General features: G+C 42.3%; 1 protein-coding gene across 1 annotated transcript in view; it reads right to left on the reverse strand.

Annotated features, from left to right (window-relative positions):
- Positions 1-5,097: 5,097 nt before the first annotated feature.
- The window catches only part of SDR16C5 (short chain dehydrogenase/reductase family 16C member 5), a 68,143-nt gene continuing 45,804 nt past the window's right edge, over positions 5,098-27,436 (reverse strand). The window contains exons 4-6 of the mRNA XM_082259145.1: positions 16,701-16,845; positions 6,026-6,151; positions 5,098-5,246 (exon numbers count right to left, since the gene is read on the reverse strand). Of these exons, the coding sequence (XP_082115271.1) occupies positions 5,153-5,246; positions 6,026-6,151; positions 16,701-16,845 (365 nt within the window). The 3' untranslated portion in view covers positions 5,098-5,152. The remainder of the gene's footprint in view (positions 5,247-6,025; positions 6,152-16,700; positions 16,846-27,436) is intronic.

Consider the following 27,436-nt stretch of genomic DNA (forward strand, 5'->3'; position numbering starts at 1 on the left):
TTTTTTCCTGCCAGTTTGAATGTCAGACCACTCTCCCAAATCTCAAGCTTTCCAAACTCATAATATTTCCTCTTGCTGCTCATTGGCCTACCTCTAAATAGACTGGGAGGAAGCCTATCATGAATGCTGCTGCTAGACTCATCCACCTTACCAACCTTTAGCTACATTACCAACCTTATCCTAAAATGTCACCCTGGCTGTCTTCTCTCCTCCCAATACCTCTTTCTCTCTAGTCCGCTCAAGGCCTCCTTCCATTCTTGCCTCTGGTACTTCTTCAGAGCATCTGCAATTCCTTAGAACTCCCCAATCTGCCCAGCTTTTGGCTATGCTGTCTTCTTTTAGGCAATCCCTGAAAATGCATTTCTTCAGGGAAGTTTATTCCGCTTCTATCTATTAAACTACACTTTTACTTTCTCCTTCTGCTCATCCCTCTGTTTTGTATCACTTAACTCTTCCTTTTAGATTGTAAGCTCTCTCAACCAGGGCCCCCTGAACCCTCTTGTATTGAAACTGTACTATCTCCATTTAATTGTAAAGCACTGAGCGCTCTTTTTACTGGAACCTTAAAATAAATGAAAAAAAAAAAAAACGAGTCAGCGGTTACCTCGGCATCAAGTTTTCAGAATTTTTAGATAGCTTACACCAGCAGTCGCCAACCAGTGGTCTATGAGAAAATTCTGGTGATCACCAGGGGTTCGGCTTCAAACATGTATACCGCCCAATGATGTTTCCAGTGTTGTTCTCCATGCGAGTCGACAGTCAATACCGTCAGTAGTTCCGGCTCCTGAGGGAAGTGCTGGGAGTAGTGCAGAGACAGGGAAGTGAATGAGATGAGGACTCCCAATGGCAGTGCTAATCACAGACTGTGGGAGGGAGCACAAAGCTCGAGCACATGGCTAGATAAGGAGGTGAGATCGAATGATGAGTCTATGTAAGGCAGCAGTGTGATCCAGGGGGTGGAGGCAAAGAACCAAAGCATTGTGTGTAAAAGGCATGTCAAATTCGTGTTAGTGGTTTGTGAGGTCCAAAAGGTTGCCGACCACCAGCTTACACCATAAAAAAGCTCAATGCCAGTCTTCATATTATGTTGAAAATAACGCTTTATTAGTGAACAATGACATATCACACTGAATTACACAAACAATAGTAGGGAAAATGTCATAATTAAGGCTATATTTTAGTAACAAAGATTAAGAGTCACAAAGTATACAATACTTTCATTTTATTTCTGCATACCTTGCTGTTTCCTGGATTTTATCAATTTTTTACAGGCGTATACAGTGCTGGTAATTTAAGCAGTGTTTTACATACTTTAAATTCACATCAGTCTCTGCCCTCAAAAAGCTTACAATTTAAGGCCCCTAAGGCTAATTCAGACAGGAGCCAATTACCCTACCATCATGTCTTTAGAGTGTGGGAGGGAACCCACACAAGCACAGGTAGAACATGTAAACTCAATGTAGATAGTGTCCTGTCTGGGATTTGAACTAATGACGCCAGTTCTGCAAAGAAGTGCTAATCACTAAGCCACTTACGTTTTAGCCAAAGGACCTCATATAGAACATGGAGGGCAAATGGTGTTTTTCCCACAGCAAATAGATTTTAGTCACCCTTTTGTTTCAGTGTAGGTGAAAATGGCAGCTGAAATATAGCTGCTTTTGGAAAAATATTCTATTTATTTCCAGCCATTTTGTATTTATTATTACACCCCAACACTGGCTACCTGCCAAGCACATTATACAGTTTAAATGTTTGAATGTTTTTAAATGTTATGCACTACATGGGTTACAGATAGCTAGGTCAGTTAGACTTGGGAACAACTATGTCACTGCGCAATCGCTTGAGACCACTGTGGGTCCCTGCAGCCTGCATAGCAAATTACATTCTACTTGTTGCAAATCCTAAAAGAATACCAAGGCAAGGCTGATTCTTTCCCACAAGATATACCACTTATGTAGCAGACCTCTGATGAACATATTCAGTAAAGCATTGCAGAGAGCAATAAAAAGGGGGAACAATTCAGTAATATGTAGCAGCCAATCACATTTTAGCTTACAGTAGTGATTTTAAAACATGAGTACTAATCGCTGAGGGGTCCCCAGTTGTCTTTGTTCTGCTTGATTGAACATGTCCTTTAATTTGAATGAGGCGTTTTAACATTATGAAAACGGGGCAGTAAGCAATCAGGAAATATTAAATATATATGTAATTACACTAAATAACAATGCACTGCAGTGCAGACTAACCATTGTCTCACAAAGAGCAATGATGTGTAGTAACCAATAGGATATTTTAGCTTTCATCAGCTTACAGAAATCAGTAGTCTAGCAATAGATTACAGCAGTACACTGCTCTTTTCCTTGCTCTACACAGGCTTACATGTTTATGCACGGAATAAATCTTGCACCTTGTATGCCAAAAGCTACGTTTAGGCTGAGGGTGACTAAAAAGTTGGTCCACCTAAGCGTAATATGCAAAATAGGTAGATAAAGGCAGGTTTAATCACTCCATGGTCCACTGGCCTAACATTTATTAGTTGGTCACTAAATTGCGACCAGCATTTATCCAGCCCTTGGGGCATTATTCCTCCTACTGATATGAGGCACTATTCCTTCTACTGAAATAAAAATGAGGCACCATTTCTTCCACTGACACCAGCAATCGAGCATAATTCCTCTAACTGAAACCCAATGATAGAACATTATTCTTCCCACTGATACCAACGATAGGGCACGATTCCCTCCCCTGACACCAACGACAAGGAACTATTCCTTCCATTGACACTAATGATGTACAATTTAGAATTTCTTTACTCCTGCTGATGCCAAGCCAGATGCATTGTTTACTTCCAATGGTTCTGGGGTATTTTCTAGTCCCACTGGTGTCAGTTAGGCTCCCCTAAAGTCTGAAGGACAGTAAACTGGCACTTCGTTTAGAAATTTTGGAGACCCATGATCTAAGGGCTTTTAAAAATTCTCTGGCCAATTTCTTGACCCAAAGTTGGATGCCAGTGAGAGAAATAAAAAGTCAGAGGTTGCCGGTAACCCAGTGCACACCTATAACTTTAATAATTTGGGCAGGCTAACACTTTAAACGACTTTGCAAATGGCAGAATATGTTAAGACACAAACTATGTATGACATGGTTACAATGAATGTATGACAATTTTATGGTGAGGAGGAGTCTGTGTACAGTTGTGTGTATTTAGTTGTACAAAGGTGTGCAGAACTTCCACAGGAATGCTAAAGGGCGATATATGGCTGGAAAATTCCAAAAGTAAGCTATGCTTGGGTTTTGAAGCTCAATACATAACTAAACATCGTCAGTAATTTTAGGTATGGAATGGCCAATCACTGGTACATGCTATATTTTATTACTTTTATCAGATCAAACCACAGTTGCCCATAAGTGTTAGATGTCCACTATTGGTTTAAAGGACAACTATTCCACTTCTAAAAATGTACATTTCACCTTATATATCCATTGTGTATTTCCAAAAACAGACGTGAAATTTTCAGAGGAAAATACTTTATCTGGGAGTGATACAAACTCTGTGATGTGTTCAACCGGCTTACCCTCTGCCTTTAGTTAATGTGTTTACCATAATATTAATTCACAAACTAGGCTCCGATATACATTTTTTAAAATAGAATTTAAAATCCAATTTCATTGGATGATTATTATTTAGAGTATTCCCCTAAAATAGTCAAGACTGATGGCAAATAAATTGTCATCTGCCATAAAAATCGAAGTATTTGTAAGTAAGAACCACCTTAAAGTAGTTCTAAAAACAGAACATTTTTTACTTTAATTTATTCCCTGCATTAGGCTAAAAATTATCCTAGTAATTGTACCACCCCCTCCCTCCCCCCTATACTTACCTGAGTCCTTTCACAATTCAGCGCTGTGCCCACCTGTAGCGGAGCTGGACTATGTTCCTCTTCTCACGGGGGCAGAGGTAGCAGCGGGAGCCATTGGTTCCTGTTTCGGTCAATGAAATCTTGTAAGGAGGGAGGGGGCCGCGCAGTGTGTGTCTATGAACACACACCTTCTGGCATGGGAGGGAACTCGCATGTCTGCCCCTACAGAAAGCAGTCTGCGATGGGGGCAGACACAGAAGAGGAAGAGTGGACAGCGCCAGTGAGGGACCAGACCCGCTCTGTGCAATGGTATTTCAATAGAGTTATCCTTTAAATAAATAAAGCAATGTGTGGTTTAAAAAAAAAAAAAAAAAAAAAAGATAGTGTGAACTTCGGTGGCTGCAGGGTGATGACCCTATTTTTTAGAAAGCTGCACTTTTTATTGCCCAGGTAAATTTAAATTGAGTGCTATTGCAAACAACTTTCACTTTGTTTTAGCTGTCATGCCAGAAGTTTTTCAGATACTCATGTTAATGCAAAGCCATATCTACATTTTATTATGACGGACACATTTCAATTGGAAAATCATAAAATGTCATAAGATATTAAAAATAAAATGTAATTTTTTTTTTTTGCAGAAGAAAATCTAAAAACTTGTTTATTAGGAAAAAGTATTTGATAGAGTAAAGCCAGCCATAAATGTTTAAAATCTCAGCTGGTTCAGCAGGGACCAGCCACGATTCGATCCATGTATGGGAAGGCTAATTGTATCCAAGTTGATCCATCAATCCACTTGGGTACAAATAGCATGTCAGATTTCTAGCATGCTATTATTGGCAGTGGCTACAGCTGCTAGCAATAATCGCTGCATTCTCCCAGCAGGGACAGCTCCCTGCACCCTCCTGATGGGAGAACACAATAGTGTTGATGGGGGAATCAATCGATTTTCTTTGCTGCAACCACAAGAAAAATTGCATCATCTATGCCTTGCCTTAGTTCTAAGAAAGTTTGGACATACATGTAGATGAAAATCTAAAAGACTTATTGAAAAAAGGTCTTTGATAGATTTAATTATAAGAGAGTTTGGCCATACATTTAAATACATTTTAAAGACTTGTTTATTGGAAAAAACTCTTTGATAGAGTAAGTTATAAGAGAGTTGGTCATACATTTAAATACATTTTAAAGACTTGTTTATAGAAAAAACTCTTTGATAGAATAAGTTATAAGTCATACATTCACTGATCTCATTAAACCTGGAAACTGAAGAACCTGAACTAGAGATATTGAGGTTACTCCTTCTTAACTCGTCCTTTGAAATGATCCATGAAATGAAAAGCTCCAAAGTAGTCACCAAGAACCACTCCCAGTTTTGTAGATATAAGGCTAAACAATAAAATAAAGAATAAAGGAATTAGTACACAATACAATGTTAACAAATAAAACAAATTATGGAACATAGGAGAAATGGTATTCCCAAGAGGTTAAAAGGCAAAATAAATTCTTATTATTACTATTATACAGGATTTATATAGCGGCATCAGTTTGCGCAGCGCTTTACAACATGAGGACAGACGGTACAGTTAAGATACGACAGGAAGAATCAGCGTAAATAAATTAGTTAATAGAACATTCAGCAGAATGCATACACAATGTTCACATTGTAAAAAAGGAAAAAAAATAGAGAAAGTCCCCATCTAGAGGCTGTAATTTAATGTACTGAGAGAAAAACATATTGACTACTATTAATGACATCCTTCTAAAAATGCTAGTAACCTGTTTCTGACTTCAAATTTGTGCAAAAATGTTGTTTTGTAAAAAGATCCCCTCAGGGGTTCAGTCTTAAATCTGGAGCTGTCCCCCACAGAACCTGAACTTCCTTGCCGCAAGATGCCCTCAGTCTTCCAGTTTGAATGATGCCCTTGTTGATAACTCAACGTGGATGATTGAGCACATACTGTGAGTGCAGGGCATTATGACCAAACGGTGGACATCTTTTTAATAAAAACTGAAAATATTTAAACTATCTAATCCTAAAGCAGAATTTACACAAATTTGACACATCCCACTTACCTGCACTATAGCCTCTCCACAGCCTGACATGTCCAATTATAGAAAATAAAACATCTGCAAATAAGGACAATGCTTAGTGTTTTCTCACTCACTTTTTGAAGCCAAATACGATGTAGAGACCACGAGGCATAATGAGGTATACTTGTTCTTTTAGGATGGCATCTACAATTGTCTTACTGGCATAGTCTGGCTCTAAAATTGGCAGGAACCGAGGCCATCTGTAAAAACAAAAGAGAAAGAAAAACTAGAAGTTATCTATATGTGATCACTAGTTTTCCATTAATACCATGAAGGATTTACTAGCGAGAGATGGCTCTGCTTACTTGGAGGAAACACAAGCTCTAAGAGTTTACCCACTTGCCGACTGTGCTACAGCCGAAAGACATCCACAGCGCGGTCGTCCAGTTCAGGGAGGGTGTCTATTGATGTCCTCCCAGATTCCAACCCCCTGCGCGCCCTCGGAGTGCGTATTGGGTGTGCTCTGTGATTGCTGTGTCCTTTGGACAGATCGAGGTACAGGGCAGATCACAGCGGCCCTTTACCTTGAGATCAGCTGTGTCCAATCACAGATTATCGCATGTAAACAAAGGTATAAAGAGCTGTCAGTGAGGAAAGGAATGCTAATAACTGGCTTTACTGTGACGGGACATTTACACTGATAATCAGGACATTGATCATTAGTGCCCTAATTATCTATGCAGCTCAGTGAAGCAAATGTGTCCCATCAATGCAGCTTATCACTGTCATATTATCAGTGCAGCCTCATCAGTGCAGAAGGAAAATTCATTATTTGCATTTTTTTAATAACAGAAATGAAGGAAAAGGGTTTTTTTTTTCAAAAAATGTTGTTTTTTTTTAATTTGTTTAGCAAAAAATAAAAAAACCCAGTGGTGATTTAAAGTGGTATTAAAGCTTCTTACCTGCTCTGTGCAGTGGTTCGCACAGAGCAGCTCAGAGCCTCTTCTCCCAGCCTCTCCCCCTCGAGCAGTGCCCCCAGAGAAACCCACTTGTCCTGGGGGCACTGCTGTGTGCTCGCTCCTAAGCTGCTGTTTTATGGGTCCATAAGAAACATAGACCTAAGGCTTTGCCCCGCCCCTCCGTTCTCTCCTCATTGGCTTACTGGCTGTGATTAACAGCAGTGGGAACCAATGGGCTCCCGCTGCTGTCTCAGCCAATGAAGAGGGAGAGTCCCGGGACAGCCGAAGCCATCGTGAACATCGTTGGATTGGAGGGAGCTCAGTTAAGGATTGGGGGGGCCTGCACACCTTCACCCTTTAGAACCACTTTTAATACCACTTAAAGAAAGCTCTGTCTCAAAAAAAAATATAAAAATTTAATTTGGGTACAGCGTTGTATGACCGCGCAATTGTCATTCAAAGTGCGACAGCACTGAAAGTTGAAAATTGTCCGGGTCAGGAAGGTGGTTAAAGTGCCTAGTAGGCAAGTGTTTAAAAGGCCAAGGAACCATCACCTTGAGCTATTAGCAAGATGACCGACAAAGGTCCCATCTTGCCACACATTCAGTCATGTCATGCCACTTTGCAAACTCCCCAGGTTACAGAATCAGCATACACCTGACCAGCAGGATTGCAGAAAGGAGATTATCGGGTAGGTGGGCACCAGCAGTGAACAACAACAAAGTTCCAGCGCTGTCACCATGGCAAACAAACTGTGGAAGATCCCAAACCAACCATCGGTGCTGCTACCAATAGAATGCTGTTGCCAGCCTAAAAATTTCCAAAAGAGAAAGAGGCAGTGCTGTCCAGATGTTGGTATTATGAAGTACTGTAAAAGCAGCCCATGGATATGAAAAATGGATTTTTGTAAAATCTTACCGTAAAATCCTTTTCTCTTTGCTCATTGACAGACGTAGTCCTCCTTGATTAATATCAACTCGGGTTATACTGCCCTCTACAGGAGTAGGACTAGACAGGAAAGAAAACGTTCTGGCCACACCCTAGGGGCAGTCCCAGAGGGTATATCCTCTCACTTCCTGCTACAGCAAATCAGTTATGTCACAAAGCAGTGTTTAGAGAATTTAACCCAACCCAACTCAAAAACAGAGGGGCGGGTACTACGTCTGTCAATGAGCTTAAGAGAAAAGGATTTTACGGTAAGATTTTACAAAAATCCATTTTTCTCTGTCGCTCATTGACAGACGTAGTCCTCCTTGATTAATATCAACTCGGGACGTCCCAAAGCAGTGCCACAAATGAGGGGTGGGAAAATGGAAATCAAAATCCAATCTAGAAGGCCCAACCGGTGCCAACTAGAAGTTTTCAAGGCTCATCAATCACACGATGAGACTCAACTGAAATTCCAACGGAAAAAAAAAAAAACCCTCGAGGTAGACCACCGGTCTCCTCAAATTGCGGCCTGCAAAACCTTGCGGCCAAATGAGGCATCCCCCGATGCCATCACATCAACTTTATAAAATTTTGTAAAGGTATGCACCGACGACCAGGTAGCCGCCTTGCACACCTGGACCACTGACGCCTGATGGCGGTAGGCCGAGGAAGTACTGAGCGCTCGAGTGGAGTGCGCCTTAACAGGGAACGGAGGATTCCCACCCCTAATAGAATAAGCCTGTACCACCGTCTGTCTAATCCATTTGGAGATAGTTGCGGCAGATGCAGGCAACCCCTTTCTGGGGCCATCCGTGATCACAAAAAGTGAATCCGTCTCACGGAATGATTCCGTAGTCTTCAGGTATACCCTGATTGCCCGAACCACATCCAAGGAATGCAACGCATATTCCGGAGGATGATTGGGCTTAGGACACAAGGAAGGTAGCACCATATCTTTATTCAGATGAAAATCTGAAACCACCTTAGGAAGAAAGGATGGCTTCGGATGAAGAACTACCTTATCCCTATGAACCACTAGATATGGGGAATCCAAGAAGGCCAACTTCTGGGATAATGTAAGCAAGGGAATCTCCCTGATATTTTCAAAGGGAGGTTTCTGCAGAACCGACAAAACCAAATTAAGATCCCAGGGCGGTAAGGGCGCGCGCACTGGCGGAGCCAAGTGCCACACCCCCTGGATGAAATTCCGCACCAAGGAATGAGTAGCCAAAGGCTTCTGAAAGAAGATTGCTAATGCTGAAACCTGACCCTTGATAGTGCTCAAGGATAGTTTCTGCTCAACCCCCTTTTGCAGAAAAGCCAAGATTCGGGTCACCGAATAGGTACGTGGGGGAAATCCCAAAGATTCACACCACGCAATATAAGTCTTCCATGTGCGATAATAGACTTTGCTGGAAGTCGCTTTCCTTGCTTTAATTAGAGTAGGAATAACTGAAGCTGACAACCCTCTGTCCTTCAGTACCTGGGTCTCAATAGCCAGGCCATTAAAACCAGCGGCTGTAAAGCAGGATGGAAGATCGGTCCTTGAGACCGCAGATCCTCCCTGAGAGAAAGTCTCCAAGGAGCGTCCGCGACTAGTCTGCCCAAGTCGGCGTACCCGGCTTGACGAGGCTAGCCCGGAATTACCAGGATAACTGGAGTTCCCTCCACCTCTATCCTGCGGAGAAATCTCAGCAGTAACTTGAGAGGGGGGAAGACATACAGTAGCTGATACTTCCCCTACGGGGCGCTCAGCGCGTCTGCTGCGTCCGCTAGAGGATCGCGGGCGTGAGCCCTGTTGAGCCAACCTGCCAACAGATCCATATCCGGGGTGCCCCAATGAAGGGACAGCTGGCGAAATACCTCTGGATGAAGAGACTATTCCTCTTGATCCAGAATCTGACGGCTGAAATAATCTGCCTGTCCACCCCCGTGATAAATATCGCAGAGAGAACTGGAACAACTGTTCCCCCAATAAGAATGTTGGCCACTTCTATGGCCGCCAGGGCACTCTTGGTGCCCCTTGGTGATCGACATAAGTCATGACAGTGGCATAGTCCGATTGGATCCGAACCGGGCTGCCCTGGAGCTGCTCGGTCCAGTAAATCAGACAAAGTCTGATCGCTCTCAGTTCCAACACATTTATCGGTAACCTGGAATTTATCAGAAGAAATTACTTCCCGTGGCTGAGCATCGGAGACCGAAGCCACCAGACCAGAGCCTCCCTGGTCCGCTCGCTCAATCGGATCCGATTGTCCAGGGAATCGGGATTCCGATTCCATATGAGAAGAATCTCCTCTTTGGAGAATTCGGGTATGAGACTGGGCAAACGGTACTGCCTCTAAGGAGGCGACCATCAATCCCAGCCAGTTGACGGACAGCAACATCCGAATCATTGACTGAATCTTCTGGAGTTTCTCCGTATGGAGAAACACTCTTGCCAAGGATGTATCAAAAATTAGGCCCAGATAGTTCAGTCTCCTGGTAGGAACCAGGGATGATCTTTGGGAAAAGCAACGAAAACGCTGATGTCCTGTGAAGATGGGGATATGAAGATAGGCATCCTAAATGTCTATGGACGCCAGGAAATCCCCCTGATGCAGGGAGACCACCACTGTATGGATGGACTCCATCTCTTCCAAGACCAGAATTGGACGCACCTAGCCCTTTTTCCTGGGCATTGTGAACAAGTTCGACTAGAACTCCTCCAAGGAATGGGAACTACCACTGCTTGTTGCATCAAGCTGTCCCCCGCAAAGCTTTTTAAGCGACCCGGGGATGTCGAATATTGGAAGGGAAGAATCGCACCGGTGGAAGTGATCGAAACTCGATCTTGTATCCCGACCATATGACCTTGCAAACCCCTTTATCTGGGATTCTGGAAAGCCCTGGATCCGGAAACCGGTGAAGACGTCCCCCCACCCTAGAGATGGGTGGGGCCCATTCTGTCAATCCAACGGGAAAACAGTGGCTTTATTTAGTCTGGAAATCGGTGAGTCCACTATTGGTGGTACCGTCCATCTCTGTAATTAGGGATTCCTCAAAATGATAGTGCCTAGCCATGCGTTTGGAAATAGCAGGGGCTCGTTTACGGACGACCCTATTTGGGCAAGGGAAACCCTTCACCATTTTGGTAGGCTAGCTAGTACCAAAAAAAGGAATATGAGTCTCAGCTACCTCTGCCGGTGTAACCTCAAGATTTAAGGTTTCCCGGACAGACACAACTAGTGCTTCCACCAACGCTTCTTGTGCTATGGCGGAGGCAGAAGCGTCCCTTGAAGATCTCACAGAAACACTGGAGAAAAAAAGCTGTCTAAAAAAAGTATTTCTAAAAAAAAATCCTGCCAGGACCGAAGATCCTAGCAAGGAATCTAGGTCCTTACTCCTAACTAGACAGAAAAAAACTGATTTGCTGTAGCAGGAAGTGAGAGGATATACCCTCTGGGACTGCCCCTAGGGTGTGGCCAGAACGTTTTCTTTCCTGTCTAGTCCTACTCCTGTAGAGGGCAGTATAACCCGAGTTGATATTAATCAAGGAGGACTACGTCTGTCAATGAGCGACAGAGAAAACACATTTATTGACAAGAAGCAATACTTAAAATGTATAGGACACAATCAATAAAAGGAAATCAAACCATTAAAGTTCCAAGCCTCATGTAGGTGGAGGTGGGTGATGACCTTCGGGACCACTGGGTGAGGAGATCCGATCACTAGGGTGAGCTGGAACAACACCATCCAGAATGTAAATGCAAGCTGTAGAACAGGAAAGCTGAGCCCGACCAGCCGGCACTCAGAGCGTGATGTGTATAGCAATGCAGAGCGGAAGCGGAAGTCTCAAACCCGGAACCCATGGAGGAGAACGTTGATGTGACGACATGTCTCGCGCTCATGGGCTTTGTCAAGTCACGAGAAGATGGCAACGTAAGCATTTAAAGCAAGGATGGGGAGGGGGTGGAACCACCCAGTCTCATTAACGATCATTGGCCCCTCAACACCTGCCTACATAAACAAATATAGCTGGACCAAAATGGGCATAATATAAAGGCATATTGAATTATATTGAACCATGTTAAATATATTAAAAACTTATTAAAAAAAAGTATTTAAAAAAGTGATTGAAAATATAACTGTCTGTATTCTCTAACACAGCAAGATGTGGAATATGTGATTGGACAGACAAATGGTAAAAATTAGTGGACACTGGTGCGAACAATTATCGTCCCATATCATTGATCAATGATTTAAAGTTTCTCACCAAAATCCATGCAAACAGACCTAATGTCTTCTTGGCACAGTATGTACATACTGACCAAGTCGGTTTCCTTCGGGGCAGACAAGCGGCGGACCAGATTCGTTGGGCAGTGTATTTAATCACGGTTTTGCGGTCAGGTTGGGATGGGGGGGGGGTCTCGAGAGAAGGTATGTTGCTGTCATTAGACCTGCATAAGGCCTTCAATTCCTTGTCTTGGCCCTTCCTTTTCCATATACTTGGCAAATGGAACTGTGGACCGACGTTTCTCAACCTCCTACACGCTTTGTATTCCCGTCCGTTGGCTACAATTATAGGAAGTGGTTGTACCTCAGAGCCGCTCCGTATTCATAGGGGAACTAGGCAGGGCTGCCCTCTCTCTCCACTCCTATTTGTGATGGCTATCGAGACGCTGGCAATAGCCATTAGAGCTAATACTAACATTCATGGGGTGGAGAGTGGGGGCAGGGTTCACAAATGCGTTTTTTTTGCCGATGATCTGCTCTTATTTGTAACAGACCCTATCACGACCCTACCCAACTTGTTACTCTGGGCTTCGGGTTAATCAACTTAAATCGGTAGCGTTAAATGTAAACCTTCCTGATGCAGTCCTGAATGCCGTACAGACGTCCTTTTCCTTTCTCCTCTTTTCCCCTTTTTTTTTTCCTCTCTTTTTCCTTCCATTTTTCCCTTTCTTTTCCTTTCATCTTTCTTCTCTATCCTATTAGCTTGGTTCTTTGATTGATTGGGACAACCCAAACTGCTTTGGACGTTCTCTTTACAGTTCATTTTCTCCCATGCTGTTCCGTTATGTGAGGAGTGCTGGCGATCGCCACTTTGAACCAATTTATTTGACACGAGATGTTATATATTGGGATCACTGTGCATATGTATGGGACACTCTTGAACGTTATTGACATGTTTGTACAATGTTGCCATAACCTTTTTTTATTTGGCTTGTTGGCTGTTCCAATTTCCTACTTTTATATGTTCTTTTGTAAAATCTTTAATAAAAACTATTGAACATTAAAAATTAGTGGACAAAACCCAGGAAGGGGGGGGGGATATAAATTATATGTAATGATTGAATATATATATATATATACACACACACACACACACACACACAGTATATATATATATATATATATATATATATATACATACACACACATACATATATATACACATGTATATTATATATATATATATATATATATATATATATATACGCAATAATTAGAATATACAAAATTAATTAGATACCGGATTAAATAACCTTGTGACAAAAAATGGAAATAAGGAGTAAAAATAAATAAAAAATAAAATAAATATAGATTGATGTATATATGTTTTACAACCATAATATGTGATATTGATTATGTAAAATACAAAAAGAGAGAACAGCATGTATGTACAGCATGTGAACAGTGAACCGCACAATGATCAATGTCACTGTTGGTAACCCAATTTGATTAAGGTCCTTTACCACTGCGAGAGACACTAATAAGAATAAAAATAAAAAAATAATAATGATGATAAAAGTGGATTGATGAAGCTAGACAATGGTATGTACTTCCAGTTCCTCTTTGAGGCCACCCGGAGTCAAAGACCCAAATTTAAAAATCCAAAATGTCTCTTACATAAGAGAAAACCTTTCGTTGTTGGTCAGAGTACCTTTGGGAATGGCCTCAAATGCCATTAACCTGCAGACCCCTTAGGTCCTTATTATGTACTTGTAAAAAATGGCGGGGAACACTGTGCTTATCGCAACCTTTACTAATAAATCTGTGATGTTCACCAATCCGTGTCCGCATGGTTCTAATTGTGCGACCTACATACAATAGACCACATGGACATTTCAGCACATATATTACATACTCCGTTGATTATGTAATAAATAGTTTGATCTGAAAATCATTCCCTGTGGTATTTTGAAACCTAGACCGTCCATGCGTTATGAATTGGCATGTTAAGCAACCCCTGCCCTATTGTCAAAATAGGCTCTGATGTCCGATAGGGGCCTAACAATGGTAGTTTTAAGTTTGCTGGGTGCAAGGATCTTCTTAATGGTTCTCGCCTTTGAAATGTAGGTTGGGGCCAGTTTTTGATCTAGTTTTAAGATGTTAAAATGTTTACGGATAATTTTACAAATGGATTTGTACTGTAAGTGGTACACCTTCATTGTAAGTGGTAACAAATCTAGCAGTATTGTTGCTGTAACCCAATGCTGTAGGTTTGTTGGTGTGGGTGAGAGTTCTAGGTTTGTCAAAAGCCTCTTTGACAAGATCTTGGGGATGCCATTTCTCTGGAAACTTTTGGGTCATAAGGGCTCCTTGGGAAAAATAATCATCTTCCTTGGAGCAGTTCCTTCTTAACCTATTGAACTGGTCACTAGGGATATTGTTCTTCCATGTTGGATGGTGACAGCTGGAGTAATGAAGATAGGAGTTTCCCCCTGTGGGTTTGACGGGATTCCTAGTGATGATGGTATGATCATGATGAGATAAAACTAGGTCCAGGAAGAACAATTCCTTGGGGTCCAGAACATGGGTGAAAGACAAACCCATGGTGTTGTTGTTGCAGTGGGTCACGAAGGAGGAGACAACATCCGGACCCCCATCCCAAATCAACAGGACATCATCAATATACCTGCCATAGAAAATGAGATACCTGGCAAAAGGGTTGTTGGCCCAGATGTACCCCTCCTCCCGGTAGCCCATAGTCAAGTTAACATAGTGTGGGACAAAATTAGCTCCCATCGCTGTGCCCTTCAGCTGGAGGTAAAACTGGTCAAAGTAAATAAAATAGTCGTGGGTCAAACAAAATTCAACACAATCAACTATGAAGTAGGCTTGTCTAGAGGTGACCTCGCCACACCTGGTAAGAAAATATTGTAAAGCCCTGAGACCTATGTTATGTGGAATAGAAGTATAAAGAGAGGAGACGTCCTACGACGCCCACAAATATTGGTCTTCCCATGTATAATGTGCAAGTGAATCTATGACGTGACCGGACTCTCTGATGTAAGAAGGTAGACAGCAGACTATTGGTTGAAGGAAAGCATCGATATGGATAGGCCACTGGTAAACCCATCTGTACTAGCCACTATGTGTCTGCTCAGTGGATTTATCAGGGACCTATGCACCTTTAGTTGGTGGTAAAAGTAAGGGATGCTACACACGGGAGGAAGCAAGAAAGCTCTCTCTCTTTTGTCCAGCACCCCATCCCTCCATGCTCTATCAAGCAGAGTTTTTAGTTCCAAATGAAATTTGGGAAGAGGGTCAGATATGAGTGGTGTGTAGGTAGTGGAATCTGTTAATAAACAAAGACTTTCCTAAATGTAGTCCCTCCTATTTTGAACAACCAGACTGCCACCCTTGTCTGCCTGCTTAAATATAACATCTTTGTTGGCTGTGAAGTCTTTCAAAGCTTGTTTTTCAAGTTTGGTCAGATTACCCTGTCTCTTGTTGTATAGGGTATCACATAACTTGGCTAGATCTCTGTAAACTGCTTGGTAGTAGGTCTTTATATACGGTCCTTTGGATCGAACAGGATAAAAGGATGACTCAGGTTTAAGGTTCTTTATGTAAAATATCTGGATCTAGAAAGAGCTCACAGGGTGGACCCTCCACATTTCCCTCTACCCAGAGTTCTTGTAGAATGGAAATTATGTCGTTGTCGAATGATGAAACAGTCTCAGGGGGCACTATTGTATCAGGAACAGGGTTATTAAATTTGCAGTGTTCTGAGTAATGTCTTTTTAGAGTCAATGAACAGATGAATTTGTTGAGGTCTTTGAACAGACCAAATTTGTTTGGTCATGTAGAGGGAGAGAAACTTAACCCTTTCTTGAGTAGGGCAAGTTCTGTACCTGTTAATGAATGTGACGATAAATTGTAGATTTTCATTGTGCTTTCAAATTCTTTGACTGTTCTTTCTTTCTTGTTTACACTTCTCCCGTTTTCCTCCTCGTCTATTTTTCTTTTTGGGCTCCCTTTGGAGGCTGTACTAAAAAAAAGCCTCATCTATATTGATCGGGTCTATACTGTTGTTTGCAAGATGTGCCTCTAGTATGTAGTTGTCCAGATCCTGAGATAGCGGACTATACCTATTATGTGTAGGTAGAGAAAAGCCGGTGTTAATACCGCAGGATGAACTAGATGGCATGTCGGAGGTGTCAGGGATGTGCTAACACTGTCACCATTTGATGGACCTGATATGATGACTGAGGGTGTATCATTGTCATGTACGTGAGTGGGATCTGAAGTGTATGTGTTGATGAAGGGGGAAGTGGATCCCCCAGTGCTGATGTTCTGCGTAAATGGTTGGTGAAATGCCATACTAACTGAAGGGGCCACACTATCGGGTTTTGCTTGAGTGAATTTTTGGTGGATTTACCTTTCTTATTATTATTGTTATTTTTCTTCTTATGATGGTTTTTCTGGGGGTTGTTTTGTACCTTTATGGGCACCAGCAGTGGCACATTACAACTGATCATACGCGGATAGGGGAATGAAGAGGTAACTATAAATAACCACTTTACACTCAACTCAACCAGCTTTACGAATCAAAGATTGCAACTTGAAATCTGTATAGAAGTTAAAGTGTACACAATTCTAGCCTCTTACAATTAAAAATGATAATAAAATTGCATTTTTTCTTGCTTACTTAGTTGCACATCCATCAAACATGCCGGTGTTTATAAAATATGGACAAACAATTGTTGTCTTCACGCCAGTTTTGCCCAGAGCCAACATCTCAAGGCCAACAGATTCAGCGAACCCGACGGCTGCAAACTTACTTGCACAATAATCTGAAAAAGAAATACAAAGAAAATCAATGGAATGGGAAGTCTGTGTGGGCTTACCAATTAACTCTACCAACACACTACAAAGTTTTTGTAAAGATAAGGAAGATTACACAAGCAAACTGTAGTGATTTAATTCAACTTTGGGGGGAGGGGGAGTTTGAGCACTATGAGCCAAAGACTTAACCACTTTAAGACCGGAAGGATGTTGCCCCCTTCCTGACCAGGCCCTATATTGCGATTTGGCATTGCGTTATTTTAATGGACAATTGCGCAGTTGTGCGACGCTGTACAAAAATAAAATTGATGTCCTTTTTTTCCCCCACAAATAGAGCTTTCTTTGGTGGTATTTGATCACCTGTGCTATTTTTATTTTTTGTGCTACAAACAAAAAAAGAGCGACAATTCTGGAAAAAAAAAAACAATATTAGAGGTGGGAAGAGGAAAGGAGAGGAGGGGAGGGGAGGGGAGGGGAGAGGAGGAGTTTTATAAGCTAAGCACACTCACCTGCATGCATACTTGGACTAAGGATTGGAAGTAAATGCTACATGAATCATTTGCCCTTACTCAAGATGGATACTGCCAGAAATGATAGGGGGTGTTTTTCAAAGTGATTTCTCACCAAAATAAGGCAGAGACATGGATGGATATGGGAGTTTGCTTTGAATATTAAAAATAAATTAAAGAGTTTTGGTTTGTGGTGCTCAGATGCAGTGAAGATCTGCTTTAAAAAGAACTGCCTTTCACCCTGCATTTTACCAGTCAGTTCCCCTTTATTCAGCTGCAATCCTGTTTCCGGAGGAAATCTTACAGCAAATTCAATAGGAAACAAAAAGAGTGACATTTCCTATGTGACATAGCTAGAAAGGAAGTATATTAAAGTTAAATAAAAAGTACTTTCAGTTAAACCAAAGAATAACATACCTGCACACATTACATAATAGTTTCACAAATGCCTTATTGTTCATTGTTTAATTAGTGTATTGTAATTTCCCTGTGGGATTAATAAAGTATTCTGAATCTTGTATCAGATCATGCTTTGCACACATTCAAAGAACAGAGTCATGTAACAATTCAGAACACAATATAGCTTCAATTTGCTCTTTAACCACTTTAAGACCTGTCCTTTTCTGCCACTTTTTGTTTACATGTAAAAATCTATATTTTTTTTGCTAGAAAATTACTTAGAACCCCCAAACATTCTATATTTTTTAAAGCAGAGGCCCCAGAGCAAAAAATGATAGGTGTACGCAATTTTTTTTTTAGAATTTAATGCACAATAACACAAATAGAATACTCAATTGTTTGGTAAAATATAAAAAAGATGATGGTATGCCAAGTAAATAGTTACTTAACATGTCATAAATTTTATTAACCATAGGTGACACGTTAAAAGTCTTTACAGGTGACCACTTTAGATTTATCCAGGGAGGTGTGGTGCTATAATTACTGCCCTCGATCTGACGTTTGTGGTAATGCCTCATGTGCGCGCGCATGCAGCACCATTGCGTGTGTTTGCCTTTGCACGCGAGCACAGGGGGCGGGGGGGGGGGCACTTTAAATTATTTTGTTTTTAATTATTCATTTTTACACTGACGCTTGAAATTTTTTAAATCACTCTTATTGTTTTAACAGGGTATATATATATATATATACATATATATATATATATATATATATATATATATATATATATCCACTGTGATACCTATACCATAGAGATGATCTAAGCCGTTTCTGTCTCCTATCAGCTGTTTGGCCACCCGGCGGAACCCTCGGGTTTCCCAGTGGGACAGGAGAGCCCCAGAGAGCCTGGTCCTCTCCCGCTGCTTGTGAAAGCAGTCCAGTGGCTAATTAGCTGCTAAGATTGCTTTTACAAGAAAGCCAACCTCCAGCTGAAGAAAAAACAGCTGCAGGCATCATACAGGTATAACAACTTGAAGTCCATCGATGTACCGTTACAGATTTAGATTATGCCCTGGTTGTTGATTTCACAAGGAGGCAGGGTCACCTTTTTTTGGGGTCGGCGGCCCGCATTTATCAATATGGACGATGGATCTACACTGGGGGACATTGTTTTTTTTTTTTAACAAAGGACTTGTCAAAAACTGTGTGTACATTTTTATTTACTTTTTGACATTATCAGTGACACTACCCTCATTTACATGGGGGGGGGGGCTAGAGGCCTCCTTATTAACCACTCAATGACAAGGCCTATTTCTGCAGCTACTGGACCCAATTGGACCACCACGAGACACAAAACAGGGGCTGCGGGCATGGTACAGGAGATGCAGGGCTGTGGGCATGGTACAGTAGATGGTACAGGCATGGTACAGGAGATGGTTCAGGCATGGTGCAGAAGATGGTTCAGGCATGGTGCAGGAGATGGCACAGGAGATGGTACGGGCATGGCACAGGAGAAGGTACGGGCATGGCACAGGAGAAGGTACGGGCTTGGCACAGGAGATGGTACAGGCAAGGCATAGATGATGGTACAGGCATGGCACAGGTGATGGTACAGGCATGGCACAGGAGATGCAGTGCTGTGTCCTGTACCATGTCCTGTACCATGCCCGCAGCACTACATGAGGAAATGCAGGGGCTGTGGAGGAGTCTCACTTACCTGTCAGTGAGGCACCTTACATTTAAAAATGGCGCCGCCCGGCGCCAACACTTCACCGCTGCTGATGCTCGGGAAAGCCCGTACAGGTTTGGCTGTTCCTGGGCAGACGGCGCATGTGTGGTGATGTGTTGGCGCCGGGCTGCGCCATTTTTAAAGGTAAGTGAGACCGTGACTCGAGTATAAGCTGAGGGGGGCTTTTTCAGCATAAAAAAACATGCTGAAAAAGTCGACTTATACTCGAGTATATACGGTAAGTAAAAAGTTCATGCATCCATATATTATAGCAAATATGGCCAAAAGTCCATAGCTTAGAATATGTCAGGCAAGCAATGAGCAATACAGTTTATGGCTCTGAATTAATCAAGTACTGCAGCAAACATTTTTAGAGTTCAAGCATCCATAGAATTGTCTACTCCACACCATCAAGGAAGCATTGTGGTGATCCCAGTGTCTGCCACATAAGAGCTGGGAAAACCTGCTATGAAAGCCCGACTGGTTTCGCTGGTCTACATCGGCTGCTTCAGCGGCATTCCCCAATTGGGACTGCCAGTGCTATGTGCCGAGATCAGCGCTGCTTTGGCTGGACTGCACCGTAAACCAGTCACTGCTTTTAAGGAGAATTAAAAGAAAAATTTTAGATTTCAGATTTTAGGGACACTCAAAATTTAATCACTTCAGCTCTGGAAGGTTTCACCCCCCTCATGAACAAGCCATTTTTTCGCAATTTAGCACTGCACTACCTTAAGGCCTCATGTACACAGGGCATTTTTACAGCTGCTTTTAGGAGCGTCAGGCGTTTTTTTTTTTTTTTTGCAGCTTAAAAACGCCCCTCCATGTCATTTTATGGCCTAATGCACACACAGGCTTTTAGGAGCTGTAAGTGGCATAGGTGTTTTTAAGCTGTAAAAAAAAAAAAAAAGCAGCGCTAAGCTGTAAAAACGCCTGACACTGCTAAAGGCTGCTTAACACGGCATACAGCATTAGGCCACAGCTGACGTTTTTAAGCTGTAGTAGTTGGATTTGAGGTTGAAAAATAGAAGAGGGCAGAGAAAGGCTGCTTAACGCGAATGCTGCTAAACGTGGCTAAAACCTGCATTAACTCCAATATAAAACGCTTCTAAAAGCACGTTTTTACAGCTGCTTTTTCCTGGTGTCAGAACTGGCTTTGCAGCTCATTTTTTCAAACGCCCTGTGTGCATGAGGCCTAACACAAATAGAGTTTTTTTTTTCTTTTGATCACCACTGGTAAAAAAAAAAAAAAGAAATCTAATTTCTTCATAAATTTAGGCAAAAGTATATTCTGCTACATGTCTTTGGTAAAAAAAAAAAATCCCAATAAGTATATACTCATCAATTTGCGTGGACGTTAAAGCATCTACAAATGAAGGTATATATATATATATATATATATATATATATATATATATATATATATATATATATATATATATATACACTGGAATTCTTTTTATACTAGTAATGGCGGTGATCAGTGACTTATTGTGGGACCGTGATAGCGTGGCAGGCAATCCGACATTGACAATGGGTGGGAAATGACTAACTGCCACCGATCTCACCAGTGACACTAAAGGCCCGTACACACGTACCGATCGTCAGCGAACGATCGGCCGTCTTTTGTCCCCGGGCTGTCGGTGTCTGTTGAAAAGTGCAAAGACAGCACAAGAATTTTGTCCGCTGACTACAGCCGACTGCAGAAGTGATGTCATGTAATGGTTAACTTTCCCTGTGTTTTTTCTTTTCTGAGCATGCCCAGTCTTGCAAATCTGCGGTCTGTCGTCCGAATTCTGTACTGACTGGCGAACAATCGGCCGCTCTGGTGTCGGCATACAAAAATTTTAATGCTTGCAAGACAGACTCTTGTCGGCAGAATGTGCGCTGACGGCTGTCGGGGGCACCATACTAACAAGCGTACAATCGGCAGATCTTTCGTCCGCCGACGTTTGTATGCCGACGATCGGTACGTGTGTACGGGCCTTAATACAGTGATCAGTGCTAATACTATAAATGGTCACGGTACTAATGGCACTGGCTGGGAAGGGGTTAACATCCAGGGGCAATGAAAGGGTTAACTGTCTGCCTAACAATGTGCAATATGTGCTGCTTTTACCAGCAGATGTGGCTAAAAAAAAAAAAAGGAAAAGAAAAAAAAAAAAACAGCTACATCTCTTCTGGGTGTACAGAGCCCTGTGTTGTTTGTAAACACAAGGCTCTATACTGTGATTCGCTAAGCCGATCAGCAGGTCCCAACCATAAATAATTGGCCGGGACTTGCTAACCAACTTGTCCTTTAGTGAATCAAAGCACAGATAGGGCAGTGGGTGCACTCCCCCTACCCAAAATGCTGGATTACATACATGTACATGATCCAGCCTCGTCACCATATTCATGCATGGGGTGGTCTGCAAGAGGTTAAAAGAAGTATCCAATAGTCCCTGATTCCTGCAGTAGAACCATAACCTCTATTAAAAAATATACTCAAAAAACATTTAAAAGCAAATAGTAGGACCACTGTGTAGTAAACAGTTTCTAACATAAAGGGGTTGATATACTAAGACTGGAAAGTAGAAAATCTGGTGCAGCTCTTCATAGGAACCAATCAACTTTCAGTTTTGCTTTTTTTTTTTCAAAGCTTAAAGCGGAGTTCCACCCTAAAAACTATCTTTGCACCGTCCGCTAGCTTAGATGAACCTGAAAAAGAATTGGATTATTCAAAATTTTTTTTTGTTTCACTTACCTTGTTTTTAATGAAAATATAGTTACCTTCCTCCCTCTGCGGCTGCGGCCCACGACGTCACTTCCTCCTTGCTTTGACTCCTGGGAGATGAGCGTCATCGATCCCAGGAGTCAATGCGCCTGCACTGGAGTCATTTGTCACTTTCGGTGCAGGCGCGTCATTCCCTGCTGAACAGCTTCTGGGCATGCCCAGAAGCTGTTCAGGGATGACGCGCCTACACTGGATGTGACGAGCAGGGCATTCTAGGACTCCGACCTCACAGAAGAGGACACCGAAGAGGGACGCTCCGGCTTCAGCTGCCCACACCTGAGATGGTAGCGCTGGACAAGACATTTTCAAGGTAAGTATTTCTTCTAAAAAGGTAAGTGAAGCAGGGGACAGCTCAGAGGCTATCATTGCTGAAATGCACAGCCTTGACTGTCCCAGGGGTATTTTTAGCCTGGAACTCTGCTTTAATTGAACAAGCTGAAGTTAGAAGCTGATTGGCTACCATGCACAGCTGCACCAGATTTTGCACTCTTCAGTTTTAGTAAACAAACCCCAAAATGTTTTTTTTCTAGCAATTTCAGTATTTAAATATTTCTAAGCCTCCACACTGAACACAAAAAACACAGCTTGCCCAAATCATTGCTTTATACAGCTACTCCCATAAGCAGCAATGTAAATAATGGTGGTGCCTTGTGTTTTCTTTGGCATTTTACACTTTACAGGCACTTGTAGCAGGGAAGAGGCCGTGAACTTTGTTCTAGTTATGTGGCTTGTGTACTTTAGCAGTGTCATCCTGCAGAATGATAAGAGGTTAGTCACCAAAATATCAAAGGTCACCTTTTCAGTATTATCTAATGAGTAATAGAAATAACTGATAACATTTCTTAAGCACATTTTGGCCCATTTATGTTACTCTGAGGCCAGACATCACATGTGATTCACACCGCATTGCTGTGCAGATCACATGCGATGTCTGTGCTATGCGATTTCTGCCATACAAACTGTATATCTTTACATTGACACCCCCAACGGTTCGCAGATCTCAGTGTGAACCACTGTGCGATTTAGGTGCGATGCGGGAACTCATTCACATACTATATTTTTTCTACTTGATACCATTTCAGGCTCAATGCACACTAGCATTTTTTTAAACTAAAAAAACAAAAAAAAGCCCGCTGGCAATAGCTTTTTGTAGTAACGTTTTATGAGCATTTGGGCTCCATGCACACTAGTGTTTTTTTAAGCTTCTAAAAGCTGAATAGTGTTATCCTATGCGTCCATGCACACTACTTTAGGATATTAGCATTTTTTGAGCTTCAGCTTCTAGAAGCAGTTTCTTGAAGCGTTTTTCCAGCAGAAAAAAAAAACACTGAATGCTCCTAAATGCTACTAAGAGCTTTTGTTTTAGCGTTTTTTTCTTCATGTAGTGCAAAAACACTAATAAAATGCAAAGGCTCCTAAAAGCTTGCAGAAAATGCTATTAGCATCTTTCATCCTGCATTTTTTTTCTAGCTTTTTTTTGAGCCTATAAAAAATGCTAGAGTGCATGGAGCCTTAGGAGCATTAGTATTTTGGCATTTCCTTTAAAAAAAAAAAAAAAAAAAAAGCTCTGCTGGAAAAACGTTTCAAGAACCTCTACAAAAGCTATTTTTTTCTGCTCCTAGACGCTAAAGCTGAAAAACTGCTAATGGCCTAAAATAGTGTGCATGGTGACACATAGGATAACACTACTTCGCTTTTAGGAGCAGAACAAAAATGCTAACAACAGCTTCTAGGAGCTTTAAAAAATCTAGTGTGCATGGAGCCTAAAGCCTGGTACACACGCAACGATTATCGGCTGACCGATCGTCCGACTTTTGTCCAAGTTGTGTTTTGTTGGTTGGAATGTGCCTAGACTGCACACGAATTTTCTCGCCCAACAAAAATCTACTTCAGAAGTGATGTCATGTGTTGGTTTGCTTTCTTTGTGTTCTTTCTTCACTGAGCAGGCCCAGTCTTGCTCATTAGATTTTTCCCTGTCGAAATCCGTACCGACTGCACGAAAATCGGCTGTGTTTTGACGGCAGACAAAAATTTTATAGTCTGCACACCAGATTTTTTTTCGGCCGAAAAGTCGGAGTCGGTTGTTGGAAGCATCATACTAACAAGCCGAAAATCGGCAGATCGGTCGTTGGACGAAAATTCCCTGCCAATTTTCGACGCGTGTGTACGAGGCTTAAGTCTGCTAGATTTTAATTTTGTTTCTTCCTCATTCAGGCTTGGTTTCTGGCTCCCAGAATAGTGAAAGAACATACAGATTCAGATAAAGTGACGTTAGTTTTGTTCTTGGTCTGTATTTCCCAATATGGTGTGCCAGGAAAGATCTCAGAAAAGTGATATACCCTAAGAAAAAACTAAAGTTCACAAATATTTACTTCTGCTCCAGTGATGTGACTTTTGCTAGCTCCCATGTCCTCACCAATATCTTCTTCCTGGCTTCTTCTAATTGCTGGGTCTCCAGCTGTCTTGATTGGCTGGCATGGGATGGCGTAGCACATCCCGCCACTCTGCCGATGCAAGAGTTATACACTCAGCTACACATGTACAGTGTAATGAAAATTGCGAAGAGGAGGGTAAGAAGCCTTTATTGTAGAAGACATAGCGGGGGTTGGTTTACTTAAACCTGGGGGAGTGCAACATTTGGTAAAGCTCTGCATAGAAACCAATCAGCTTCCAGGATTTTTGTCAAAGCTTCAGGCCGGGTTAACATATGTGCGGCTGTGGGCTCGTGCCTGGGGTCCGGTACGTTGTCTGTTCACCGGTTCAGGTGCGATTCAGGTGCGAATGTTTGCCTGAATTCGCACCTGAACCGGACCCAAACACGCACAGGACCCTTTTCCATTGCGTTCCGTGGCCGCCTTGGACCTGTGCACATCGAGAGCCAGTCACAATTGCATGCCAATGCGAATTGGATATGGGGAAACCCGCATCCAATTTGCAGATATGTGAACCTGGCCTAATTGAACAAGCTGAAGTTAGAAGCCGATTTGCTACCATGCACAGCTGCACCAGATTTTGCACTCTCCTTTGCACGGTTATCCTATGTGTCCAGCTTGTCTGTTCTATAATAATATATCCTGCTGCTCCGAAATGTTGTTTTATGGCCACAGTTCTGCTTTAAAGCCTACATCTAGGCAAAACTGAATCGCCCTCCTGCCCCTCCACCATACTAATTATCTTATAGTCACCTAAATCTGTCGTCCACCCACTGTCAGACTGAAGATATCCTGACAGGCTTGCAGGTACTCAAAGCTCACCTTTAAAGTGGCACTTATATATGGGAAGCATGGGGGCGGCCATTGCTAGCAATGAAGAAAGTGCTAGTTGCTTTGCTGTGTCTGACTTGAAGTGGTTCCTAAGGCAGAAGGGTTTTTACCTTAATGAATTCTCTGCATTAAGGTAATAAACCTTCTAAGTGCAGCTCCCCCCTCCCATGTACTTACCTAAGCCCAGTCCCGACCCAGCTATGTGCATGAGAGCAGCGGCTCTCCCAGGTCTCTGTCTCCTCATTGGCTCACACAGCAGCGGGAGCCACTGGCTCTTGCTGCTGTCAATCACAGCCAGTGAGTCAATGAGGATAAAGCAGGGGGTGGGGCCAAGCCTCGCTCCTTGCGTGGATGGACAATGTACATTCACAAGAGCTCGGCTCGGGAGCGAGTCTGCTTAAGTGTCCCCATAGCAAGCAGCTTTCTATTGGGGGCATTCGGCAGGGAGGAGGAGCCGGGACCGCCAGCAGGGGAACCAAAAAGAGGAGGATCGGTAAGAGGCAAGTAGAACATGTTTGTTATTTTCAAGAATGTTAAACCTTTGGAACAACTTTAAGTGCTTTTAAGTCACAAATTCAGAACAGGCATACTTTAAAGCGGTTGTAAACCCACAGATCAAAAAAAAAAAAAAAAACCTGCAAGACAAAGGCATAATGAGCTAGTATGCATCGCATACTAGCTCATTATGTATTACTTACCTTAGAACGAAGCCCCGACACGGACCCCCGGACATCGCTGCGGGCGCTGCCATGATCCCTCGCCGTCTCTTCCGGGTTTGGCGGCTCCGGCACGGTGATTGGCTGGAAGAGGCGGCTCCGGCGCGATGATTGGCCGGAGCCGCGATGACGAAATGTTGTTTTATGGCCATGCGCGCGGGAGTGATTTTCCGGCAAGCTCCCGGCAAATAGATTGAAGGTCCCCCCGGACCTTCAGAGCGCATGCCAGAGGTCATCATAAATTATTTATGATAGTCATCATAAATAATAAAGCCAAGCCTAGTTTTGAAACAAAGATGGCTCCTTTTACTACTAAAATGGCTGCCGTTCAAAAACCAAGCCTCATTTCATTTCAAAATTGCCACCGCAACGTTGCTAATTTTTGTTTTTTAAATGAACAACATTGCAGCGGCCATTTTGAAATGAAAGTGAGGCTGCCATTTTAGTAGTAAAAGGAGCCTCGGTTTGGCTAGCGGCCATATTAGTTTCAAAACAAGGCTTGGCTTTAATATGACGACTATCCTCGTTTCCACAATGAAGCTTGGGTCAGCGGCGGCATCCTGCTGGGACATGGAAGTACTTTATATTATAAAAGAAATGACTTTGCGGGCGGCTCTAGTCCTTTGAAAATGTCATTTTTGACAAATCGTATCAGGGCGGCGCCAAGTACATTAAGTCATTGCGATTTGGATTTGCCTCTCAGGTTGATGTGACTATACAGCGCTGTATTTGCCTTTCTGCAAGTACAATTTTATCTTTTATTAAAATTCTGCTATCTGGTCCACACTATGTGGAGTGTGGGTGTCCTCTATGCTTTTGCTGAGTGACAACTGCATGAAAGTTTGGTACCAGAAGAGGTTTCGTTCATTAGCTTCAGGGGTCCCCTCTATTCTTATTGGGAGATTCATCTGACATCTTTGGATGTGTCGATGTTTGACCTACTATCAAAGCTGTGCATTCTACAGTGTGCCAAGGAGTTTCTATCTTTGCGTATTTTGACCTTTCTATTGATTTAGCAAGTCATGGATTCAGGCCTCAATACATTTATTTCTGGTGATGATCTGATGCACTGGTGGTGGATGCACTGATTCATGGAACTCTTCAGTGAAGAATGAGTTCATGAAACGGACTTTAGGTCATAAGGGGACACTTTTTTCACTCACCTTTTTGCGTTGTTTAATTTAGAGAAATTTTGATTTTTTGATATTTC

The sequence above is a fragment of the Pelophylax lessonae genome, assembly GCF_965119305.1.
Source record: "Pelophylax lessonae genome assembly, chromosome: 5".
In the NCBI taxonomy this organism is placed as follows: domain Eukaryota; kingdom Metazoa; phylum Chordata; class Amphibia; order Anura; family Ranidae; genus Pelophylax; species Pelophylax lessonae.